Source organism: Otolemur garnettii, unplaced genomic scaffold, assembly GCF_000181295.1.
Source record: "Otolemur garnettii isolate 467f Iridium unplaced genomic scaffold, OtoGar3 scaffold00091, whole genome shotgun sequence".
NCBI lineage: Eukaryota > Metazoa > Chordata > Mammalia > Primates > Galagidae > Otolemur > Otolemur garnettii.
The window spans coordinates 4109588-4133541 of record NW_003852486.1 but is presented as its reverse complement, the minus strand read 5'-3'; the positions used below and the strand labels follow the sequence as shown (position 1 = coordinate 4133541).

Below are 23954 nucleotides of genomic sequence, written 5' to 3'. Positions count from 1 at the left end.
GAAGATTGTTTGAGCCCACAAGTTAGAGGTTGCTGTGAGCTATGACACCACTGCATTTTACCCAGAGTGACAGAGTGAGACTCTGTCTCAAACCAACAAACAAAAGAAACTCAGGTTCTCCTCTAATCACAGGGGCTGACATGTTCCTTCTCTGGAATGTATTTTTCTTTTTCTTTTTTTTTTGTAGAGACAGAGTCTCACTTTATCACCCTCAGTAGAGTACCATGGCGTCACACAGCTCACAGCAACCTCCAACTCCTGGACTTAGGCTATTCTCTTGCCTCAGCCTCTCGAATAGCTGGAACTACAGGCACCTGCCACAACGCCTGGCTATTTTTTTTGTTGCAGTTTGGCCAGGGCCAGGTTTGAACCTGCCACCCTCGGTATATGGGGCTGGCACCCTACCCACTGCACCACAGGTGCTGCCGCCCTCCTTTTTTTTTGAAACAGAGCTTCAAGCTGTCACCCTGGGCAGAGTGCTGTGGCATCACAGCTCACAGCAACCTCAAACTCCTGAGCTCAAGTGATTCTCCTGTTTCAGCCTCCCAAGTAAATGGGACTACAGGCGCCCACCACAATGCCTGGCTATTTTTTGGTTGCAGCCATCGTTGTTTGGCGGCCTGAGCTGGATTTGAACCTCCCAGCTCAGGTATATGTGGCTGGCGCCTTAGCCGCTTGAGCCACAGGCGCCGAGCCTTTCTTTTTTTTTAATGAGTCTGAGTCTCAAGCTGTCACCCTGGGTAGAGTACTGTGACATCACAGCTCACAGTGACCTCAGACTCTTGGGCTTAAATGAGTCTCTTTCCTCAGCCTCCCAAGTAGCTGGGACTCTGTCTTAAAAAAAAGAACAACAAAACACAAAAACTTTGGGACTTTGCCTTCTTGCACTTGCTTGCTTTGGTCATTTATGCCATGACTCAGTGTCAATAACCATTCTTTGATACTCGGGCCCAAGAACCTGGGAACAAGGGGAACTGATATGTGGTCCCCACACCTAACATTTGTGTATATCGTAAAATCATTAAATCAACTAATTAAAATCTCTATCACCTCAAAGACCCTTTTTTTGGGTAAGAACATTTAAGATCTACTCTCTTAACAATTTTTCAGTATATAATACATTGTTGTTAATTATAGTCCCTTCTGTACTATATAGTATACATGCTATACTCCAGAACTCACCCTAACTGAAACTTCCTACCCTTTAACCAATATCTTCCAGTCCTTTCCACAGCATAAGTTTTATTTTATTTTTGAGACAGAGTCTCACTATGTTGCCCTTGATAGAGTGCCGTGGCATCACAGCTCATAGCAACCTCAGACTCTTGGGCTTAAGCGATTCTCTTGCCTCAGCCTCCCTAGTAGCTGGGACTACAGGCGCCTGCCACAACACCCAGCTATTTTCTTGCTGCAGTTGTCATTGTTGTTTAGCTGGCTCAGGATGGGTTTGAACCTGCTAGGCTTGGTGTATGTGACTGGCACCATAACCACTGTGCTACGGGTACCAAGCCAAGCATAATAATAATAATAATAATAATGATGATTATTTTGAGATAGAGTTTCAAGCTGTCACTCTCAGTAGAGTGCTGTGGCTCCACAGCTCACAGCAACCTCAAACTCTTGGGCTTAAGCAATTCTCTTGCCTCAGCCTCCCAAGTAGCTGGGACCACAGGCGCTGCCACAAAACCGGGCTAGTTTTTGTTGTTGTTGTTGCAGTTTTCATTGTTGTTTTGCGGTGTTTGAACCCGCCAGCCTTGGTGTATGTGGCCGACACCCCAGCCACTAAGCTACAGTCGCTGCCCAATTTTTATTATTTTTTGAGACTGAGTTGCCCAGGCTAGAGTGCTGTGGCATCAGCCTCGCTCACAGAGACTTTAAACTCCTGGATTCAGGTGATCCTCCTGCCTCAGCCTCCTGAATAGCTGGGACTACAGGTACTCACCACCACACCCAGGTAGTTTTTCTATTTTTAGTGGAGACAGGAGGCGGGGGTCTCACTCTTGCTCAGGCTGGTCTTGAACTCCTTCTCTCAAGTGATCCTCCCATCTTGAGCTCCCAGAGTGTTAGGATTATAGGCATGAACCAACTTGCCATGCAAAGATCATGTTATTTAAGGAATAAAACATTTTTTCTCGTTTGGTACAAATTACCCTGTTTAAGGATATAAACAGACAAGCAGCAGGTGAGCATCTGAGAGGTGTTAACATCACCTCTGTTGAAGGCCATTGAGACACAGCCTGGTGAGAGGTTAATGGGAGTCAGGTGCACTCAGAGTTGAGCTTCTTGGGTAGGAACAAGGGAGAACCCAGTCTGGCTGAGGTCAGGATCAGGCAGGCACACGTGGGCAAAGTGGGGCAGGCAGGCAGGGGTCACAGATGAGCCATCATCTGCAGCAGGATGGGGCCAGACAGGCAAGTCACCAGCAGGAACAGACCACAGTACCTGGGGCAAATCTTTCTCCAGCCTGGGACACCTGTCCTGCCACCCCACTGCTCCCCAAGATTGAGACACTATCCATCTAATAAAAAGCAGGGAGAAGCATCATATCACCTGGCGGACCTGGCACGGTTCGTGCTAGGCATATGGGCCTCATCAGCTGACTCCTCCAAACCCTCACCACTCTCAATCTGGGGAGTTCACAGAACACTATTACCTGAAATTTGGTGCCATGCCTATCATCAACTGTCAGATGCTGCTCCACAGGTCACAGTGTACCACGTGTCCCTGACTATGTCCTCCTGTCCTCTCCTGACACAGGTGCCCCTCCCTGTGGGAGCCCCTGCCCCACCCTGGCCTCTGCTCTGGTTTGTTCAAAGCCCTTTACTTGCTACACCTCAAAACCTGACCTGTTGGCGAGGCTTCTGAATTTTACTGTTGACACAGTCTGCATCCTCAGGTACAGCAGAAATACTTTTGCAAAACTCAGGCAACACAACCGTGAAGGGTCATAGGTGCCTGGAATGTTATGGACCCAGCTGAGCCCACTGTCCATTTTAATGGAGTAAAGTGACCATGGAAGAAGGTCCTGCCCCTCAGACACTCAAGAGCCTTCCCAGGACATTCCCCACTGCTACATGGGCAAGAATGTCATGCCCCCATGCCCAAGCAGCGCAGAGGTCACAAATTTTAAATTAATCATTTGGAACTTGCAATGTATTTCCCAAAGAAACAAGGTTATGAAAAGGTGGTAGTCCCAGTTCACTGAGGCAGGAGGATCATTTGAGCTCAGGAGTTCAATGTTGCAGTGTGCTAGGAAATTGAGGCAAGAGGATAGCTTAAGCCCAAGAGTTTGAAGTTGCTGTGAGCTATGACGCCACAACACTCTACCAAGAGCAATGAAGTGAGACTCTGTCTCAAAAACAAACAAACAAAAAATAAACAAAAAACCAGTGTGGCTACTCCTCTGCTCAGAACTCTCAGAGTCTTTCCACAGCACTCAGCATTCAAAGTCTGCACAATGGCATGCAACACCAGACAGTATAACCCCCCCACCTCATCCTGCTCAAGCCAGAGAGACTGCTGGGTACTCCCAGAGCACAGCAAGCACACACCTGCCTTGGGACATTTGCAGTAGCTCCCTTTGCCTAGAATACTTTTCCTATCAAACATCAACATGCCTTGCTTCCACTCTTTCTTAGTCTCTGTTCAAATGTCACCATCCAGTAAAGCCTTCCCTGGACAAATTTTTAAAATAGCAGCATCCTGGTGGCACCCATAGCTTAGTGGGTAGGGTGCTGGCCACATACATCCAGGCTGGTGGGTTTGAATCTGGCCCGGGCCAGCTAAACAACAATGACAACTGTAACCAAAAAATAATTAGGCTTTGTGGCAGGCACCAGTAGTCCCAGCTACTTGGGAGACTGAGGCAAGAGAATAGCTTAAGCCCAAGAGTTTGATGTTGCTGTGAGCTGTGATGCCATAGCACTCTACCGAGGGTGACATAGTGAGACTCTGTCTCAAAAAAAAAAAAAAAAATAGCAGCATCCTCACCATCCCAAATCTTTTTTTTTTTTTTTTTTAGACAGAGCCTCAAGCTGTCGCCCTGGGTAGAGTGTCATGGCATCACAGCTTACAGCAACCTCTAACTCCAGCGCTTAAGTGATTCTCTTGCCTCAGCCTCCCAAGTAGCTAGGACTACAAATGCCTACCACAACGCCCGGCTATTTTCTTGCTGCAGTTGTCATTGTTGTTTGGCAGGCTCAGGCTGGATTCAAACTGGCCAGCTCTGGTGTATGTGGCTGGCGCCTTAGCCACTTGAGCTACAGGCACTGAGCCACCATCCCAAATCTTACTATTTCTGAACCACCCTCCTTGCTTCGTTTTTCTCCAGGGTGTTTAACACCATTGGACATATTTCACTTACATATTTTGTGACTTCCACCAAAATACATACAACTGAGGACAGGTATTTTTGTCTGTTTGATTCATGCTGAATCCCTAGTACCTAGTGTAGTGCCTGACTACAGGTACTTAACAAGTATTCGAAGCAAATGCATTGGCCTAGAAGTGGAATCTCTCACTGTGATCACTTTCTCCTTTATTTTTGAGATGGAGTCTCGCTATGTTGTTGGGTAGCAGTGGCTATTCACGGACTGGACCATAGCTCACTACAGCCTCGAACTCCTGGCCGTCTGCCAAGTAGCTGAGACTACAGGCACGTGCCACTGTATCCGGCTGTGTGAGCACTTTCTCAGAAGCTGAGACCGATTGCCAAATTGCACATGAAAAGACAGCACCAGTTTACACTTTCACCACTAGAGGACAGGTCATCACTATCTCCTAGTAAGTGAGGCAGCTGAGACCCAGGAGAAGAGAGTTCCTTCACCTGGTGCTTGGGACTCCGGGTTCTCCCAAAATTTACCAAGGGAGGATTCAAGAAGGCTTTACAGAGGAAGGGGTTATCTGGGATGGGTGTGAAAGGACAGGAAGCCTTCTATCAAGTAGAAATGAGAAGAAATAAATCATTCCAGGCGGTAGATAAAATACAAACAGAAAATTGGAGGAAGGTAGAGTCGCAGTTGACTGGGATATGGTTGGGGGCCAGGAAGTTTCAAATCGATTCCACAGGTATTGGGAAGCCAAGGAGAATTTGGAGCAGAAAATTAATATGAAAATTGAAGCTTTCTGTTGGCTGCCTGCCTACTATCTTCCCTTTTCCATTTCCTTGTCCGTCTCCTCTGCTATGTGTTTCTCTCAGCTGCCCTGTCCCCTCCATGGCTTGTAACTGTCATATTCCTTTTCTACATCATAACCTTGAGAGTAAGGAGAGAGAGGGGATGAGCCAGGATCCTCCATCTCTCAGCCTCCCCTTGTCTTGCTCCCAGAGGAGTGAGGAAGCCCTGCTCAGGAGGCAGCTGGAAGGGAGCTGCCTGCCACTTCAGGGCCAGGCTTCAGCCCTTACCCCTCTTGGGCTGATTCTCCGTGCCTGGTACCAGTCAGTGCCAGCTGGCAGCTCTCACCGGAGACTGGGGTGGCACGAATATGGGGGAGGGGAGGAAGTGGGCAGGAACCCAAGGCGAGTAGTGTCAGAATCTGAAGGCGGAGGCAGTCAGAAACTGGGTGGCCACATGGGGTCTAATAGGATGAGGGGAAGGCTAGGCAGAGGCGTGCAGTGGGGGGAGGTGTTTGCGGAGGGGGGAGGTGCGGGCCCCTATTCTGGGTCTCCTGCCCCTGGCAAATCTAGTCCTCCCCCCCCCACCTACTTTCCTCCACACTCACCCCTTAAGCTGCCCCTGGCTAATTCTTCTCGTCCCCTTTAAGAGCTGCCTGGGAACTGGGGCACTGGAGGGGGCTGGCATCACCCCACCCCTCCCTGCCATCCCTGCCCCTGCTCCGCCCCTGTCCTGTACAGACTCTGCTTGAAGTCTTGGACGCCTGGGTTAGGGTCTCCACTGCTGGGCTGGGGGTAAGGCTTGAAAGTGGTGGGGAATGGGGATCGTGGTAACTGGGGTGGGATGTAGGGGCAGAGTGCCAGAGTCCTGGTAAGGACGCAAAGTGTCTGTGTGTAGACTGCACTGGACAATGTAGGGTGGTCCTCTGGCCTCAGGCTAGGGGAAGGGCAGCTCAGGGGTCTCAAGGGGCAAGTGCTATGGAGCAGGCTGTCCTGGTCTCCTCGCCCACCTCCCATGTCCACAGCCCATTTTCTCAGGGAACCTTCTTGGCTAGATTCCATTAGCCTCTCTCTGCCCTCCTGAGGTCAGAGACACAGAGCCCTGATCCTGTCTTCCCATAGGTAGGAAAATTGAGGCTAAGCAAACCAGAGGACATGGAAGTGTGCAAAGTGCAGCAGGAGAAATAGAGATTAGCCACAGAAAGGCTCGCTCCCTTCTCTCCCCAGAGAACTGGAAACAGGAGATCTAGGTGTCCAGTTCATTGTAGCAGGTTTCTAACTGTGGCTATGGCGACCACCAGGGCCCAAGTCCTTGCTCTCTCATCAGGACAATTTAGCTCCTTTCTGGAAACTTTGACCTTCATATGCCAAGGCCAAGAGAGGCCCCTGAAATCCAGCTAGGTAACCTAGAATGAAGTGGAGCTGAGGGAGATCTGCAGGCTCCCCCATTCCCTGGGTTATTTCAGAAATGTAGCCTCTTCCGATTCTGCCACAGAGATTGGGCCCAGTTCCCCTTAGGGAAGAAAATAGGGGCTGGGACTTAGTATCCACTAGTGGGGTGTGAAGTCTCCCTACATGTACAGTTCAATCTCCGTCCTTCCTGCTGCAGCCCCTGCCATCTTAACCCCAACTAATCTCTATGTCTTAGTCTTGAGGGAAAGACATCTGGACAAATAGGCACTCTCTGCACCCCCAAGGCCTAGATGCTAAGGATGGAGTGCCAGGAAGCAGTGGGGGCCATAGTAGCAGCTCTGTCCGGGGGTTACTTCTGCTTTCAGGGCATGTCGTGCCCCCTCCGCCCCACCCTAGAAGGAAATGCTCAACCACTATTCCAAAAAAGGGAACTAGTCTTGGCCTGTGAAACCCTCTGCGCCAGGCCATTACCAGAACACTGATTTCCTTTTTCTAAAAAATACTACTAAGTCTGGAGAGGAGCCAAGCTGCTCCCAGGTAGGCTGAAAAGCCATTATTTTACCTGTGTGGGCTAGAGAGGGCAAGTGCCCTGCCCAGAGTCACAGAGTAAATCATAGGCAATGGGCCAGGGGCCAGGACTCTTACTCCCAGCCTCAAGATGCCCTTTTCAGTTCCCCTGCAAGCAGAGAAGGCCAGTCTGTAAGGGGTTTTCCAATACCTCAGCTTACAAGTGCAGAAGTTAAGGCCCAGCAGGGACAGGAGTTCCAGGAATGGGGTTGCTTGGGATCAGGGCTAGATGAAGACACGAGGCTCAACAACCAGATTTCACCCAAACCCCTACCTGTCTCTGTTCCTTCCCGGATAGAAAAGAGTCCAGCTCAGTCTTGCCTCTTTTTCATCCAATCTAGTCTAGACCTTTGCGAAGTCCTTTCTGAAGTCTGCCCTTCACTTCTCTTCCTGCAGCACAAACTTTTCCCTCCTAATAGGTCTCAGGGGGTGTTAGCCAAAGAAGGCTTCTGGAGGAGTTACTTTCAGAGTGGTGACCTGGGAAGAAATTGCAGAACCTGAACCTGGCAGTGGACCCCCTCTCTTGAAAGTCAGGATAATATTAGTAGAAGAGGGCTTCTTTTGGCCTGTAATCTTAGCACTCTTGGAGGCTGAAGCAGGTGGATCCTTTGAGCTTAGTAGTTCAGACCAACCTGAGCAAAATCAAGACCTCATCTCTACTAAAAATAGAAAAACTGTCTGGTCATCATGGCAGGCACCTGTAGTCCCAGCTACTCTGAAGGCTGAGGCAGGAGGATTGCTTGAGCCCAGGAGTTTAGGTTGTTGTGAGCTATGATGCCACAGTACTCTAGCCAGAGTGACAAGGGACAAAGATTCTGTCTCAAAAAAAAAAAGAAGGCTTCTTGACAGGGACTTTGTCCCTTGGTTTATTTGCATAGTTATTTATGGGATCATTTTCACTCTCATTGGCTAACTCAATTTGTATAGTGCTGGGCTGGCATCCAGGTGTGTCTACCCTGTACACGCACTGTTCTCAGGGAAGAGGGAAACAGAAAAACTGGCCATACAGGGGAACTGGACTCACTGGACCTTCTGAACTCAGCTGGGAATATCTACACAGTGGGCTTGCCTGAAGGTGGGCAAAGGAGCTAAACAAGGGACCTGGTTGTCAGTGCACCCCCTCCTCACCTTCCCCCACATCTGGGGCCCTTCCTCTCCACACATGTGGATCCAGGAGCCACAGAAGGTGGGGCACAGTGGGACACGGGTAGGAGGAGGAAGAATATGGGGAGATTCTAGTCCCTCCCACTTAGAGATGTGGTTGCCATGGTGACTGAGGACCAGTGAGGCGGGATAGGGTTGGGAAGGGGGGTGGGGGTGTGGCAGGGACTGAGGCACTGTGAAACCAGTGCGCCAGGCATTCCAGCGGGAACGAAACGTTGTGGCACCCCCAGGCTCCAGGTAAGGGAGCAGAACTGACAGAAGGCTCTGAAAGGAGGGGGCGGGCATTGTCTGGCACTGGCTTTGCCCCGAGGAGGGGGCAGACAGAAGGGTCGGGCCATTGTGTGGGATGCTCAGCACAGCCTTCCAGGGCTAGTCAGACTGGAGGAGGGGACCTGGGAGGCCCTAGGGAAGGGCTTAGGAGTGATTGGGCTGGCCAAGTGACAAGAGGCTGGGGGCCAGGAGGAATGGGAAGGGGTAGGGGCACTGGGGGTATAGAGGCTTGGGGACATCCCTAGTGCCTACACATGGCAGACACTCAGTACATATGAATTGACTTGACTTGCTTATGATCATAAAAAGAGAGCAGATGAGGGGAGGGCAGGTAGGGCTGTACTCTGAGGGCTGTACCTGAGGCTGGGTGGAAGAAGGAAGTGAGGGACGCTGGACTTGCCAGGTCACTGGTGAAGCCAGGAGTGGCCTCTCTTCTGGCTCTGAGACCCCCTCCTTCAGTGAGGCACCCATGCTCTGCAGTGTTCTAAGGAAGCTGAGTCCTGGAGAGTTGGGGCTCCAAGGTGGGAGATAGCCGGAATGGGAAGGGGTGAGGGATCTGAGGATGTAGAGGTCTGGGGACATCTCTGGTGCCTACACATGGTGGGCACTCAGTACATATAATGGGAATCAACCCCTATATTTCTTTCCATGTTTCCCCATGTTTGGACCTCTACCTGGGATAAGCCTGGCAAGAAAGGGCCACTGTGCCCTATGGTCTTAGAGACGTGGAGAGGGGTCTGAGTCTCAAGAAAAACTGGACTTAGCAGAGAGAGGTTGAACTCAGTCTTATTGTCACAGGGGTTCCCCAGTCTGGGCTCCAGGGCATGTGGAGAGGTGGGTTGGAGGAACCTCCAGATAGTGGCTATGAAGATGGCATGACTCCTGTGACCTGGTCCCTGAACATCTGACCGCTCCCTTGCCCAACACCACCTGACCTGTTGCCTGACTCCAACCCCAGCTAAGGTACTTCCCCTCTTTGGCCTCGGTTTCCTCATTTGCACGTTGGGAGCTGGGGGCCTATCAGCTCAGAGCTTCCTCCATGCTGTGGGCAAGACTTGGTACCTAACCTGGGGAGCCCAAGGGAGAGTGAGAGTGTGGCACCCCTTGTTTAAAAGTTATTAAGATTTGCAAGAGTTTAAGAGGGCAACTGCAGAGTATCACAATGAGTGTGGGCCCTTTTAAGCACAGCCTGGCTATGAGTGAGACTTTGGATCTGACTGGAGGCTCTGGCGCTGAGGGCAGGTGCTGGGGCAGAGTGCCTTTCCTCCCTACCCAGTACTTCTTCACCAGGAGGCCCTTGCGGAGGCAGCAGGGGGCACCTGATGGTCTTTCTCTGGGGTGGTTTCTGTTACATCTGAGTCAGTAATCACCCCTGAAATGTTTCTCAGCCTAGAGGAGGCAGCTCGCTGCTCTCCCACCCTCACATTTGCCTCGTCCATCCAGGTGGCTCAGAACCGAGTTTCCTACACGGGGCAGAGGCAAGACTGAGTAGGCAGCACTCTGCAGAGACTGTGTAGCTGAGGGATTTGCTTTGGGATGAGGCAGACCTGAATTTAACTTGGCTTATAGCTGTGTAACCTCCCTTCCTCACCTGTGAATGGATGATGGTGGTACTTATTCACCAAAATTGATGGGAGGACTAAAGCCTGACAGTATAAACTGTTCACATTGGCTGGAGGGGCTGGGGTGGAGGAGGTGGGGGCTGGAGGACTCTGGGTCCTGGAGGAGGAGCTGGGGGTAGCACATGGAGTCTACCCTTCCAGAGAGGTGGGAACAGGCTGTTGGGCAGGGAGGGTGGGGCTAGAACTGCTCCCATTTCCCCCATCAAAACTCCTCCCGGTGACCCAGATAAGCCAATCTGTCTAAGCAGAGAGGCCCCAGGGGCAGCCTGGCTTCCCAGATCTGAGCTGAAGGTTGGGGAAACACAGAAGGTGGGGTCTAGGTATATGGGATTTTCCCTTGATTCTAAGAACCTGGAAGGGACCTGGCACTAGCCTTCAGGAGAGTCTGGGGAGTGTTATGCAAGTCTTGACAGAAACAGTTGTCAGGAGGGATATGTCTGAGACTGACTCCTGGGGAAACTGAGAGACATGGAACAAGGCTGGGGACTCAGACAAGGAATTCTAAAGAGTAACTTGGGCTGTAACATCACCCGCATTGGCTGGTGCTGCAGCAAGAAGGATAGAAGTTACACTACAGGAAGGACTTCCTGGAGCTGAGGAATGTGTGTTTAAGATGGAGGTGGATTGTTTATTAGACTTGGATTAGCCCTGGGATGTCTGTGCTCTTTTAACCTGCAGTCAGCTGAACTGGCTGAGTGGGCAGCAACTTACCCACTTTATAGGTCACGGAGTTCTTGGCGCCAGATGCCTCATTAACCCTGCATTATGAGGTTCCCTAAAGCCTTTGGGGAGGGGTGAACAGCTACCATGGGAGGTTGGGTGCCTCAGAAGTGTGTTCCATTAAGCATGACCTCAGATGGGAAGTTTTCTGGAGCTCCTACTGGCCTGATGCCACCCTAAGAATGATGGAGATTAAACTGTAGGAGGGACCTCCTCAGCAAAATCAGGGATAAGAGCTAATACAATTGTATTATTTTTAAAGATTATGGCCCAGTTGAGAGTGGGAGGCTTGAAGGCTAGAGTGCTGCAGGGATTTCCCAGTAGGTAAGAGTGGAGAGACCCCACCTTGTGGGTAAGTGAAAAGAGGAATACGAGAGACATTGTCACGTCTCGTATCTGGTATCTGGGGAGCCTTATGCAACAGGAGAAACCACTGCCGGGCTGGTTAGACTGGGTGTGACATGGTGAAGAGGCAGAGGACTTGTTGGAATGACCTAGAGGGCCTTTTAAACCTTCTGGATGGACTGAGGCAAGAGGAGCCAGAAAGAGAGGTATGCCTCCTGAGATGTGGGTGAGCCTCTTTTTATTCCCTCCCAATTTACCAACTTCCGCCCAAGTCAGGATCTGTCACAACTCGCGAGAGGTGGAAATTCTGGTTTCCCTGGCCCAGAGCTCCCAGTGCTGGTTTTGGCATGATGGGCACCTGGAGGGCCGTGCTGCCGTTCCAGCCAGGCTGAGCCTTCTGTCCTTTACTTCTGGGACCTGGGAACCCCTCCTTCTTTGTCTTGGATGGCACCCCTGCCCCAGAGTTGGAACACTGGGGTTCCCACTGTGGCTGGTTCTAGGGTATGTGAGGTGAGATGGTTGGCTTTGGGTTGGTAGACTTAGGGAGAACTGTGCAGAGGCCCAAGGAGGCCAATAGCAGGAGCAAAGACAAGGAAAGAGGGGAGCTGGGGGCTGGGAGCCAGGGGCTGGGAGCCGGGAGCCGGCGCTGCAGAGGCCACTTCCCAGGAAATGCTGAAAGCCAACCTGGTGGGATAAACTCTCATTGCCTCCCTGAAAGAAGCAGGTCAGATGGGCCTGAGTGTCAAAGACCCTTAGCCCAGCTGGGCTGTGGGAGAGTAGGCTGGCTCAGACCTGGTCTGTTGGCCTGGATGGGGGGATGGGAAGTATGAGGCACAAAAGTGCCAACAGGTCTGAAAGTGGCAGAAGAGAAAGGTCTGAGAAATTTATACTTTGAGCACAGGAACCTGCTCCCCAGAAGGTCCCCTGCCCAGGGCCAAGCTGTGGGTTTGACTGTGTGACTGTGGGCTTCGGGAATAGAGAAGGTAAAGGAGGAAAGGCACAAAGGACTTCACTGAGGGCGAGATGAAAGCAGGCTGAGCAGAGTTGCTGTGAGAAGAGAACAGAAAAGGAAGGATAGAGAATACCTGGGCTTCCACCCGGAGGGGACAGGACGCAGCAGGCTGAGGCCTGTGAGGGTCATAGAATAGACTCTGAGGCACCTCCACATAGGGAACTACCCTTCCCCCCACTTCTGCTGCCTGGGGCTTACTGATTGGTCCCCAGGGGGATGTGGTAAGGACTACTCACCCAGAAAGTGCCTGGTGCCTGTTTCCCCAGAGCCATCTGGTGACAGCCTGTGGCTGAGCATGGCCCTCCCAGCCCTGGGCCTGGACCCCTGGAGCCTCCTGGGTCTTTTCCTCTTCCAACTTCTCCAGCTGCTCCTGCCAACGACAGCAGAGGGAGGCGGGCAGGGGCCCATGCCCAGGGTCAAATACTATGCAGGTAAGTGTCTGGTGGCCAGGAAGTGTGGGATGGCAGCATCGAGAAGGATGGCGGAAGGAGAGGGCGGAAACACAGTGGAGGAGGATGGACATGGAGAAATGGAGACACACAGAGAGATGCCGGGGGGAGACAGGGCCTGAGACAGACAGACAGAAATAGAAGTTCAAACTGAGAGGAAACCCACTTAAGGTACAGATTGAAAAAAGGGAAGAGAGGGGCCTGGGGTCCAGGGCCACTGCTCCTTCTAATTCTCCAAAGTTGGTGATTTTTCTTTCTCTCCTTAAATGTCATTGTCACCAGCCTGGGCACCCCAAAGCCTTAACTGATGTCATACTCCCAAATGCCCCAAACTTAAGTCCCACGCTGGAAGACCATCTATGGACGGACCCAGAGCACACCGAACCCATGCTACCCACACAGATCATGCTGACCATGGCATACCCAGTACTGTAGAATAGTGTGGCTGGGATATGGGTCCTGGGACCCTCACACAAGCATAGCTCGACTGGCTTCTTACTGAGGCTGTGGGGGGTGCTGGCCCTCTCTCCTCAGAAGGTTCAGGGCAAGGACATAGACCCTGTAGGAGTTGTAGGGGCAGGGGCTCTGGACCTGTGTCTTTAGCATCTTTCTAGGGCAACCCAGTAAAGGAAATGTATATTGCCCATTTCCTTTTTTTTATACAGAGTCTCACTTTCTTGCCCCCACTAGAGTGCTGTGATATCATACCTCACAGCAACCTCAGACTCCTGGACTTAAGCAGTCCTCTTGCCTCAGCCTCTTAAGTAGCTTGGACTACAGGCACCCACCACCGTGCCCAGCTACTTTTTTTTTTTTTGAGAGACAAGGTCTTGCTCTTGCTCAGGCTAGTCTCGAACTTGTGAGCTCAGGTGATCCACTAACTTGACCTCCCAAAGTGCTAGGATTATAGGGATGAGCCACCATGCCTAGCCCTTATGTTGTCCATTGATAGAGAGGCTTCCTCTATGTTGGATGCTGGGAACACAAACACGAACAAGACTCAGTCTCTGCCCTCTAATGGTCACAGTCTCAAGCAATGACAGATGATCAGCCAGTCAGTCACACTACACGGCAATCGATTCTGTAACTTGAGGAGTTGAGACAGCTCTAGGTGAGGGCTGACCTCCAGGAGACATCCCCCCACCAGGCTGGTCCTTCTAGCACTTTGCCGCACTTTACTCCCCTACTCCACCTCTTGGTCCTGGAGAGTACCAGGCTCACCTCCTCTGCCCATGTGGCATGCCTACATGGACCTTTGAAGAACAATGCTTCCTTTCTGTTTGCAGTTATTCTAGTAGTGGAAATTTCCTGTTACAGGAGGGGAAAGAAGTAGGGGTGGGGTGAGGTGGCGAGGGGACCCTCTGACACACAGTCTTATCTATATCTAGCTTTCCTGCTTGCGGTTGCCAACATCTTCCTGTCAGTGGGTTTGCCTGCTGTCCCCCCTCCCAGTGGGGACCAAGGTGTCCTCACTACTGCAGCACTCCTGGGCCAGGAAGAGCATCCATTATCTCTCTTTTTATTTCCTGTCCCTTTGTCACAGGTGCAGGCTGCTCTCCCCCATCACCAGGCTATCATTGCCCTGTCTCTGCCTGCCTCTTCTCCCTACTCTGGGCTCAACATGCAAACCTTCTTCTTGTCTGGCTGCTTTTGGGTGGGATAATCAGGAAAGCTGCAGGTGGAGAAGGGCAGGTCCAGCTGCCAAAGCTTCATCACTCTCTCTTTCTCACACCTCCAACAGGAGATGGACGCAGGACACTTGGCTTCTTCCACCAGAAGGGGCTCCAGGATTTTGACAGTCTGCTCCTGAGTGGTGATAGAAACACTCTCTATGTGGGGGCTCGAGAGGCCATTCTGGCCTTAAATATCCAGGATCCAGGGGTCCCAAGGCTGAAGAACATGGTAAAGAGGCCAAGGATAAAGGATATGAATTGGGAGTGAGGAGTGGGCCTGTAGCTGCACCGCACCTGGGCTGTATAAGCATAAATAACAGGCCAATTGCTAGTATCTATAATCAGCCATAATCAGCAATTCCTGTAATATATATCTTTTTGGGTTTTTTTAAGACAGAGTTTCATTATGTCACCCTTGGTAGAGTACTGTGGCGGCATCACAGCTCACAGCACCTCTAACTCTTGGGCTTAAGTGATTCTCTTGCCTCAGCCTCCCAAGTAGCTGAGACTACAGGCGCCTGCCACAACACCCTGCTATTTGTTGTTGTTGTTATTGTCATTGTTGTTATTGTCATTGTTGTTTAGCAGGCCTGGGCTGGGTTTGAACTTGCCTGCCTTGGTGTATGTGGCTGGTGCCCTAATCACTGAGCTGTGGGTGCCAAGCCTATATCTTGACAATATAACAGACACAAAATATTATAGTGGCTTCACCATTCATCGGAATCATGAGTACTGGTTGAATAATATTAACTGCTAAAGGCTTGGTGCCTGTAGCTCAAGCAGCTAAGGTGCCAGCCACATACACCAGAGCTGGTGGGTTCAAACCCAGCCTGGGTCTGACAAATGACAATGACTGCCAAACTGCAACAAAAAATAGCCAGATGTTGTGGCGGGTGCCTGTATTCCCAGCTACTTGGGAGGCTAAGGCAAAGAATCGCTTAAGCCCAGGAGTTTGAGGTTGCTGTGAGCTGTGATGCCACTGTACTCTACCCAGGGTGACAGCTTGAAGCTCTCGCTCTCTCTCTCTCTCTCTCTCTCTAATGGCTGCTTATAGCAATAATTTGATAATCTACCTACTAGGTAGAAATCCCTGAGGTTTCTGTGTTATAGTTCCCCTACTAATGGAGCAGTGTGGGGGACACTGACCACCTCCTTCCTTTGTGCTGCTTAACATGTTGTCTGTGGCCACCTACACACATACAGTATGGGTAAAAAGTTAGATTCTGGGTGGCACCTGTGGCTCAAAGGGTAGAGTGCTGGCCCCATATGCTGGAGGTGGTGGGTTTAAACCCAACCCTGGCCAAAAGAAAAAAAAAGTTATATTCTCCAAGGTGACCCAGGAACCAACATTTTTTTAACAATTTCCCTAGGAAATGTGTGGTTTGACAGCAGCTGGTGTGTGTGCCATGCATGCATTAGATAGATGCTTTACTATGCCACTTGACCAACCACCTACAAAATTGACCAGGATCGCTCAGTGAGGGATTGAACCTACATTCAAACTCAGCTTGTCTGATTCCTTAGGCCATGTTACACCAAGGATCTGTGTCTGATGAATATCAGTATTGTCAGTGTCATAGCTGTGGTCACAAATTGATGTCATTACCACCTATTAACATGTCACTAACCCCTGTGCCTGCTAGTGATTTCATGCCAGAGCTGAGGAGGGGATTGAAGGTCACAGAGCTGAAGACCTCATCTCTTTTCATCTTCTACCTCCAACTCCCCATTTTCAGATACCCTGGCCAGCCAGTGACAAAAAAAAGAGTGAATGTACCTTCAAGAAGAAGAGCAATGAGGTAAGTGGAAGTGGAGGTGTGGGGGCTCTGGGTAGAGAGCCCTGGAGTCCCTAGACTGTCACTGGATGACCTCAGGTTGGGCAGGCAGTGGCGAACACTGGTTTGCACAATCATCACCTGGATTATGTTCTATAAAGATGTACAGGGATTGCCCCACCATTGGCCAGTCCTTCTCCCCACTAAGAAGTGAGGGGGCAGCCTCTGGGGGCTCAGGTGTTTGAGATGAGTGGCCTAGAGGCCTGAATTTTCTGTCTCTCCTAGACACAGTGTTTCAACTTCATTCGTGTACTGGTTTCTTTCAATGCCACCCATCTCTACGCCTGCGGCACCTTTGCCTTCAGCCCAGCTTGTACCTTCATTGTGAGTTATCTGGTACCTGGCTCTCACGCTCTTGAGCGTCTCTTCTCACATCCATCCCAGGCTTTCCTCCGTAGCTCTGGGAAACTGGTCTTCCACACTCAGGTCCTCATGAGCTTCCTGGCCCCAGACCCGTTTCCCTCTGTGTCTCCCTCCCTTCCTCCCTCCGCCCCTCATTTCCCAGATGTGAGACCCTGGCGTTCTGGCCCCCAGCCTCTCCCCCCCTCTAGGAACTCCAAGACTCTTCCCTGTTGTCCATCTCGGAGGTCATGGAAGGGAAAGGACAGAGCCCCTTTGACCCTGCCCACAAGCACACAGCTGTCTTGGTGGGTGAGTACCAGGTTTCCCTGTCCCCAGAGCCTGGGGAAGTATCAGGTAAAGAAGAGACCTGAGATTTAGTCATTTGTTTAACAAATTGCACTGTGTGAACTCCTGAAGGAGTTACAAAGAAGTCATGGCCCTGGGGACTTCATGCCAACCACTACAAACTTCCACTTGACTTCCTGGATGAGGTGGCCTTTGACTTTTGAGCAGGACCTTGAAAGATAGGTGGATAGATGGGCAATAAAAGCATTCCAGGAGGAGAAAGGTAGGGCCCAAGGTGTCACTTTCTGAGATCAGACAGTCTTCTTGGCAAGTGTTTCAGCTGGGTGTGAGAGGGAGTAGCCAAAGAAAGTCTGGAAAGTAGCTAGACACAGAGGCCGCAAGGGCTGGCAGTATACATTTTATACATGTATCCCAAATGGGAGAGAGGGGCCTAGGAAAGTGCTCAGTGGTAGTGGTGGGGAGCCAGGCTCTGGGGCTCCTCAGGAAGGTGCAGAAATGACCCAGAGACTGACCCTGAGGCCGACTTCAGAGGCAGGTCTGTGGGGGGAGGGCAGTCAGTCTTCCACTTGGTAAATTCTCCTCCCCTGCCCCTCCACTCCCCCAGATGGGATGCTTTACTCCGGCACCATGAACAACTTCCTGGGCAGTGAACCCATCCTGATGCGCACGCTGGGATCCCAGCCTATCCTCAAGACTGACAACTTCCTCCGCTGGCTGCATCGTAAGGACCTGACCCCCAGCCAGCGTCTGGCCCCCTTTCCTGAGACCTAGGACAGGAAATTGCTGTTACTTCACTCAACTCTCACTAGTTGAGGGCACACTATGTGCATTACTGTTAGGCTCAGGGGATCTAGCAGGGAAGAAGACAAAGCTTCTTGTTCTCAAGAAGCTTTCACCTTGGCTCGGTGCCTGTGGCTCAAGTGGCTAAGGCGCCAGCCACATACACCTAAGCTGGTAGGTTCCAATCCAGCCCGGCCGCCAAACAACAATGATGGCTGCAACCAAAAAATAGCCAGGTGTTGTGGCCGACACTTGTAGTCCCAGCTACTTGGGAGGCTGAGGCAGGAGACTCGCTTGAGCCCAGGAGTTGGAGGTTGCTGTGAGCTTTGATGCCATAGCACTCTACCCAGGGGGACAGCTTGAGGCTCTGTCTCAAAAAAAAAAAAAAAAAAAAAAAAGAAGCTTTCACCTTATATAAATACATTAAAGAAGTACCATCATCCCACTCCATCGCCAGCCCTCGACAGGCTAATGGAAGACAGCCTGTCCCTTGTCCAAGGAGAACCCAGGACAAGAAGTGCTCAGTCCCTCTGCCCTGTCTCTGCAGCGGACGCCTCCTTCGTGGCAGCCATCCCTTCGACGCAGGTAGTCTACTTTTTCTTCGAGGAGACCGCCAGCGAGTTTGACTTCTTCGAGAAACTCCACACGTCCCGGGTGGCTCAAGTCTGCAAGGTCTGTAGCCTGCGAGGGAGGCAGGGCTAAGTGCTCAGAGGCCCAATGAGAGCGGGGCGGGGCGGGACTGACTCCCCCCTCCCCCGCCCACAGAATGACGTGGGTGGTGAGAAGCTGCTGCAGAAGAAGTGGACAACTTTCCTGAAGGCTCAGCTGCTCTGCACCCAGCCAGGGCAGTTGCCCTTCAACGTCATACGCCACGCGGTCCTGCTGCCCGCCAACTCTTCTACAGCTCCCCACATCTACGCAGTCTTCACCTCCCAGTGGTGAGCAGCAGGGCGGGTACTGGTGTGGGTCTGAGTCCAGTGTGGCCCCGGCAGGTGAAGGAGGCAGGAATTGGCATGAGCGAGCTCCAACTCTGCACTTTACATAGAAAGGCATCACACTGTCACCCCTCCCAGGAATTTGATTTGTGCCCTTTATATAGCTGTGAAAAATAAAACTCAGGGAGGTGCTAACTAGTTTATATTCTTCCTGGTTCTGAAAAAGATAGGAAGTAGTTTACGAAAGTCAGACATTAAAATCATTAAAACAGATAAGTACATGGGAGGCTGAGGCAAGAAGATTGCTTGAGCCTAGGAGTTTGAGGTTATTGTGAGCTGGGCTCACGACACAGCACTCTAGCCTGGACAACAGAGTAAGACTTTCTCAAAAAACATAAGTAATGGCTCAGCACCTGTAGCTCAAGCGGCTAAGGTGCCACCCGAATACACCAGAGCTGGTGGGTTCGAATTTAGCCTGGGCCTGCCAAACAATGACAACTACAACCAAAAAATAGCTGGGCGTTGTGGTGGGTGCCTGTAGTCCCAGCTACTTGGGAGGCTGAGGTAAGAGAATCGCTTAAGCCCAGGCATTTGGAGTTTACTGTGAGCTGTGACGCCATGGCACTCTACCCTGGGCGACAGCTTGAGGCTCTGTCTCAAAAAAAAAAAAAAAGAGTAAGTAAAATAAAATACAAGAGGAATAAAGAGAGGATGCAAAAAGCCAGGGATAGGGCCAGCACATTACAAATGCTTGACATAAAAGCTGGGCATGGTAGCTCACGCCTGTAATCCTAGCCCTCCAGGAGCCTGAGGTGGGAGGATAGCTTGAGCTCAGGAGTTCCAGACCAGCCTGAGCAAGAGCAAGACGCCATCTGTGCTAAAAAGGGAAATATTAGCTGGGCATTATGGTGGGTGCCTATAGTCCCAGCTACTCGGGAGGCTGAGGCAGGAAGATCACTTGAAGCCATAGAGTTCAAAGTAGACAGACAAGACATTCTGTCTTTGCAAACCAGGGCTGAAGAAATAAAAATAGTCTGACAGTCAGGCGCTGGTCATTTTTCTGAGGACCAGGAACCTAAGGGACCCAAAGGAAGAGGGCTTCATGTAGAGCCAATCTGGAACAGGTTACATTCCCCCTCCCATGGGCCAAGCCCAGCCTACGCAGGACAGGCAGGAGCCACCCCAGGGGATTAGCCCCAATTAATTCCCATTAAGGATAATCATACTTCAGATCCTATGATTGGCCAAGAGCCAGAGTCAGAGAACTCCACAGGGCTCTCTTAGGCCTTGCTAGAACAGCAAGGAAAAGTGTAACCTCTCGGGGTTTCTTACTGAGGATAGGCCAGAGAGGGAGCTGCCTGTTATAGCAGAGAAGACCATAGACAACATCTCCTCTGGCTATTTTCAGGCAGGTTGGTGGGACCAAGAGCTCTGCAGTTTGTGCCTTCTCTCTCACCGACATTGAGCGTGTCTTCAAGGGGAAGTACAAGGAGTTGAACAAAGAAACTTCACGCTGGACTACTTATAGGGGCCCTGAGACCAACCCCCGGCCAGGCAGTGTGAGTACTTATACCCCCCAGTCCCTCCACTGAGCAAAGAACCACACATACAGACACAGATGTCGCATGTGTGTAGAAAGCTTTTATCATGCATGGCATAGTAAAAACCCAGTAAGTGTCAGTGCTCCCACCCCATCTGTCCTGCCTACTAATTTAACCCTGAAACAGCCACCCACATTCCACAGGTGGCCAACAGTGTCCTATACACAGAGCAGCTGTCAGAGCCACCTGCCCTGCAAGGCTGTGTGCTCACCATTATTTGGGTATATCACTGAGGAAACTGGGGGATGTGAGCCATCTGCCAAGGACAGTCTTGGCATCTCCACCTGCATTTCTTTCTTTCTTATTTATTTATTTTTTTTGAGACAGAGTCTCACTCAAGCTCTTGCCGTGGGTAGGGTATTGTGGCATCACAGTTCACAGTAACCTCCAGCTCTTGGGCTCAAGGGTTCCTCTTGCCTCAGTTTTTCTATTTTAGTAGAGACAGGGTCTCGCTTTTGCTCAGGCTGATCTCAAACTCGTGAGCTCAAGCAATCTACCCGCCTCTGCCACCCAGAGTGCTAGGATTATAGGCGTGAGCCACTGTGCTCTGCCTTATTTAACTTTTAAAAAATCAGTTATATCTGTACATGATTTAAAGAATCAAGTATTTCTGCAGGTTACAAAAAACACCTCTATGCCCTATCCTCCACTTTCCTCTCCTTTAGCACTTTTAGCTGATCCTTTCGTATTTATCTCAAAATCTCTAATACTATGCTGTATTGCTACTTCTTGATATTTTAGTTTCAGACAGTATGTATTGGATTCTCCTTCTAGAAGGTGCTACCCCACCCACACCACCCCCATTCACTGGTGTGCTGGAACTGGCTTGCAGCAACTAGCAGGAACTGTTTTTATATATCTCTTTCCAAATTCACGTTTAGTGACATTACATTGGTAGATTGAGATTCACCGTGGTGGAAATACATACCACAGAAATCAATAAACACTAAAAGTCAGGATTTCCATGCCCCTCACCTCCAAATTAGCTGACTAGCATACAGTGACTACACCCACCCACAACCTATAGCCCGGCTTAGCAGTAATTTCAGTTAGACCAACATTTACTGTATGACTAATCTTAGTATTCACAGCTGAACCAGGTAGTGAGCTATTATTTTTTTGTAGTTTTTGGCTGGGGCTGGGTTTGAACCTGTCACCTCTGGTATATGGGGCTGGCGCCCTACTCTTTTGAGCAACAGGTGCCACCTGAGCTATGATTATTTTTCCTTTTTGCATAATTTTTGGCTTGCCTAAGGTTAGTGATTATCTTTTTATTTTATTTTTTTGGAGACAGAGTCTCACTCTGTAGTACTGGGTAGAGTGCCATGGCATTATCATTAATTGATGATAATGCCATACATTATCACAGCAACCTCAAACTCTTGGCCTCAAGCAATCCTCTTGCCTCAATTTTTCTATTTTTAGTAGAAATTGGGTCAGCTTGGCGCCTGTGGCTCAAGTGGCTAAGGAGCCAGCCACATACACCTAAGGTGGTAGGTTCGAATCCAGCCCAGGCCCACCAAATAACAATGATGCTGCAACCAAAAAACAGCCGGGCGTTGTGGTGGGCGTCCGTGGTCACAGCTATTTGGGAGGCAGAGGTAGGAGACTAGCTTGAGCCCAGGAGTTGGAGGTTGCTGTGAGCTGTGATGCCACAACACTCTACCCAGGGGGACAGCTTGAGGCTCTGCCTCAAAAAAAAAAAAAAAAAAAAGAAAAGAAATTGGATCTTGCTCTTGCTCAGGCTGGTCTCAAACTCCTGAGCTCAAGTATTCCACCTGCCTTGGCCTCCCAGAGTGCTAGGATTACAGGCATGAACCATTGCACCTGGCCAAGGTTAGTAATTATCTTAATTTCTTTGCTTGCTTTGTTTCCTAAGCCCTTTTCTTTAATTCAACTCCAAACTCTTCTTGAATTATCTGAATATATTTTCAAGACAGACCTATCTATTAGGGCCAGGCACGGTGGTTCAGACCTGTAATCCACACTCTGGGAGGCTGAGGCAGGAGATTGCTTGAGCTCAGGAGTTCAAGACCAGCCTGAGCCAGAATGAGTCTTCGTCTCTAAAAAATATGTGGGTGTTGTGGTGAGCGGTGAGCACCTGTAGTCCCAGCTACTCAGGAGGCTGAGGCAAGAGAATCAATGAGCCCAAGAGTTTGAGGTTGCTGTGAGCTATGACGCCATGTCACTCAACCCCAGGGCTCTGTTTCCAAAACAAACAAAAAGACAGACGGAGCTGGGTTTGAACCCTCCACCTCCAGCATATAGGGCTGGCGCCCTATTCCTTGAGCCACAGGCACCGCCCTATTCTTTCTCTTTTTTTTTTTTGAGCTGGAATCTTGCTGTTTTGTCCAAGAGGGTCTTGAACTGGCCTCAAGCAATCCTCGTGCCTCAGCTAAGTAGCTGGGGTTACAGGTGTGACCCACTGCACCTAGCACCTGTTAGCTATTCTAACAGTTTCATCTGCTAGAGACCCTGCATATGTATCTGCTCTAGTCTTGACTGGGGGCCCTCTACATCTGGAGCACAGTTGTCATCCTCATCATCCTGGGGATTTCTTTTGCCTCTTTTCCTGCTACAGATCTTGTGTTTCTTGCATCCCGTGCCTTCTTCTTCTTTTTTTTTTTTTTTAAACTATCTCATTCTAGTGGAGGTTATCCTCCACAGATTCCTGGAAAAAGATATATGCAGCTAAAATATTTTGAGACCTTGAATGATAGCTTGGCTGGTATGTGTAATTCTAAAATAGAAACAGTTTTGGGTGGCACCTGTGGCTCAGTGAGTAGGGCGCCAGCCCCATATACTGAGGGTGGTGGGTTCAAATCCCACCCCAGCCAAACTGCAAGAAAAATAATAGGCGGGCATTGTGGCAGGTGCCTGTAGTCCCAGTTACTCAGGAGGCTGAGACAAGAGAATCTCCTAAGCCCAGGAGTGGGGTTGCCATGAGCTGTGACTCCACAGCACTCTACTGAGGGCTACATAGTGAGACTTTGTCTCTAAAAAATAAAAATAAAAAAAAATAGAATAGAAACAATTTTTCATCAAACTTTAAAGGCCTTGCTTTTAGCTTTCAGATCTGCTGTTAAGAAGTTCAAAGTTATTTTAATCCCTGACCCACTGAATGTAACCTGTCTTTTTTCCTCTTATAGCACCTTTTCTTTGTCCCTGGTGTTTTGAAATTTCATGGTGATTCCATGGAACTCTGTTCATTTATTGTGCTGGGTACTCACTGGGCCACTTCAGGATGGAAATTGAGTTCCTTAAGTTTTGCAAAGTTTCCTTGAACTATTTCTTCCTATTTCCTTTTCATTCAACAAATATTAAGTGGGCTGCCATACCTCATTCAACAAATATTTGTTTATTTATTTATTTTGAGACAGAATCTCACTATGTCGCCCTCAGTAGAATGCTATGGCATCACAGCTCACAGCAACCTCAAACTCTTGGGCTTAAGCGATTCTCTTGCCTCACAGCCTCCCGAGTAGCTGGGACTACAGGTGCCCCCCACAATGCCCTGGCTATTTTTTGTTGCAGCTGTCATTGTTGGTTAGCTGGCCTGGGTCGGGTTCAAACCTGCCAGGCTTGGTATATGTGGCTGGCGCTGTAACCACTGTGCTATGGGTGCTGAGCCTCAACAAATATGTTTTGAGGACATGTAACCCCAGTACCTTTTTTTTTTTCTGAGACAGAGCCTCAAACTGTCCCCCTGGGTAGAGTACTGTGGCATCACAGCTCACAGCAACCTCCAACTCCTGGGCTCAAGCAAGTCTCCTGCCTCAGCCTCCCAAGTAGCTGGGACCGCAGGGTCCT

At 50.2% G+C, this 23954-nt stretch overlaps 1 protein-coding gene across 3 annotated transcripts in view; it reads left to right on the top strand.

Moving 5' to 3' along the window:
* The first annotated feature begins 8082 nt into the window (after nt 1-8082).
* The window catches only part of SEMA4A (semaphorin 4A), a 26991-nt gene continuing 11119 nt past the window's right edge, over nt 8083-23954 (top strand). The window contains exons 1-12 of one of the 3 annotated variants that reach the window (XM_023516448.1): nt 8083-8165; nt 9323-9487; nt 11278-11417; nt 12490-12654; nt 14414-14574; nt 16082-16144; nt 16406-16504; nt 16732-16831; nt 17433-17549; nt 18156-18280; nt 18374-18546; nt 19952-20102. In XM_023516448.1, the coding sequence (XP_023372216.1) occupies nt 12519-12654; nt 14414-14574; nt 16082-16144; nt 16406-16504; nt 16732-16831; nt 17433-17549; nt 18156-18280; nt 18374-18546; nt 19952-20102 (1125 nt within the window). In that variant the 5' untranslated portion in view covers nt 8083-8165; nt 9323-9487; nt 11278-11417; nt 12490-12518. Of the gene's footprint in view, nt 8166-9322; nt 9488-11128; nt 11438-12489; nt 12655-14413; nt 14575-16081; nt 16145-16405; nt 16505-16731; nt 16832-17432; nt 17550-18155; nt 18281-18373; nt 18547-19951; nt 20103-23954 lie in introns of all 3 variants that reach the window. The other 2 variants (XM_023516446.1, XM_012808565.2) reach the window with 2 other exon arrangements.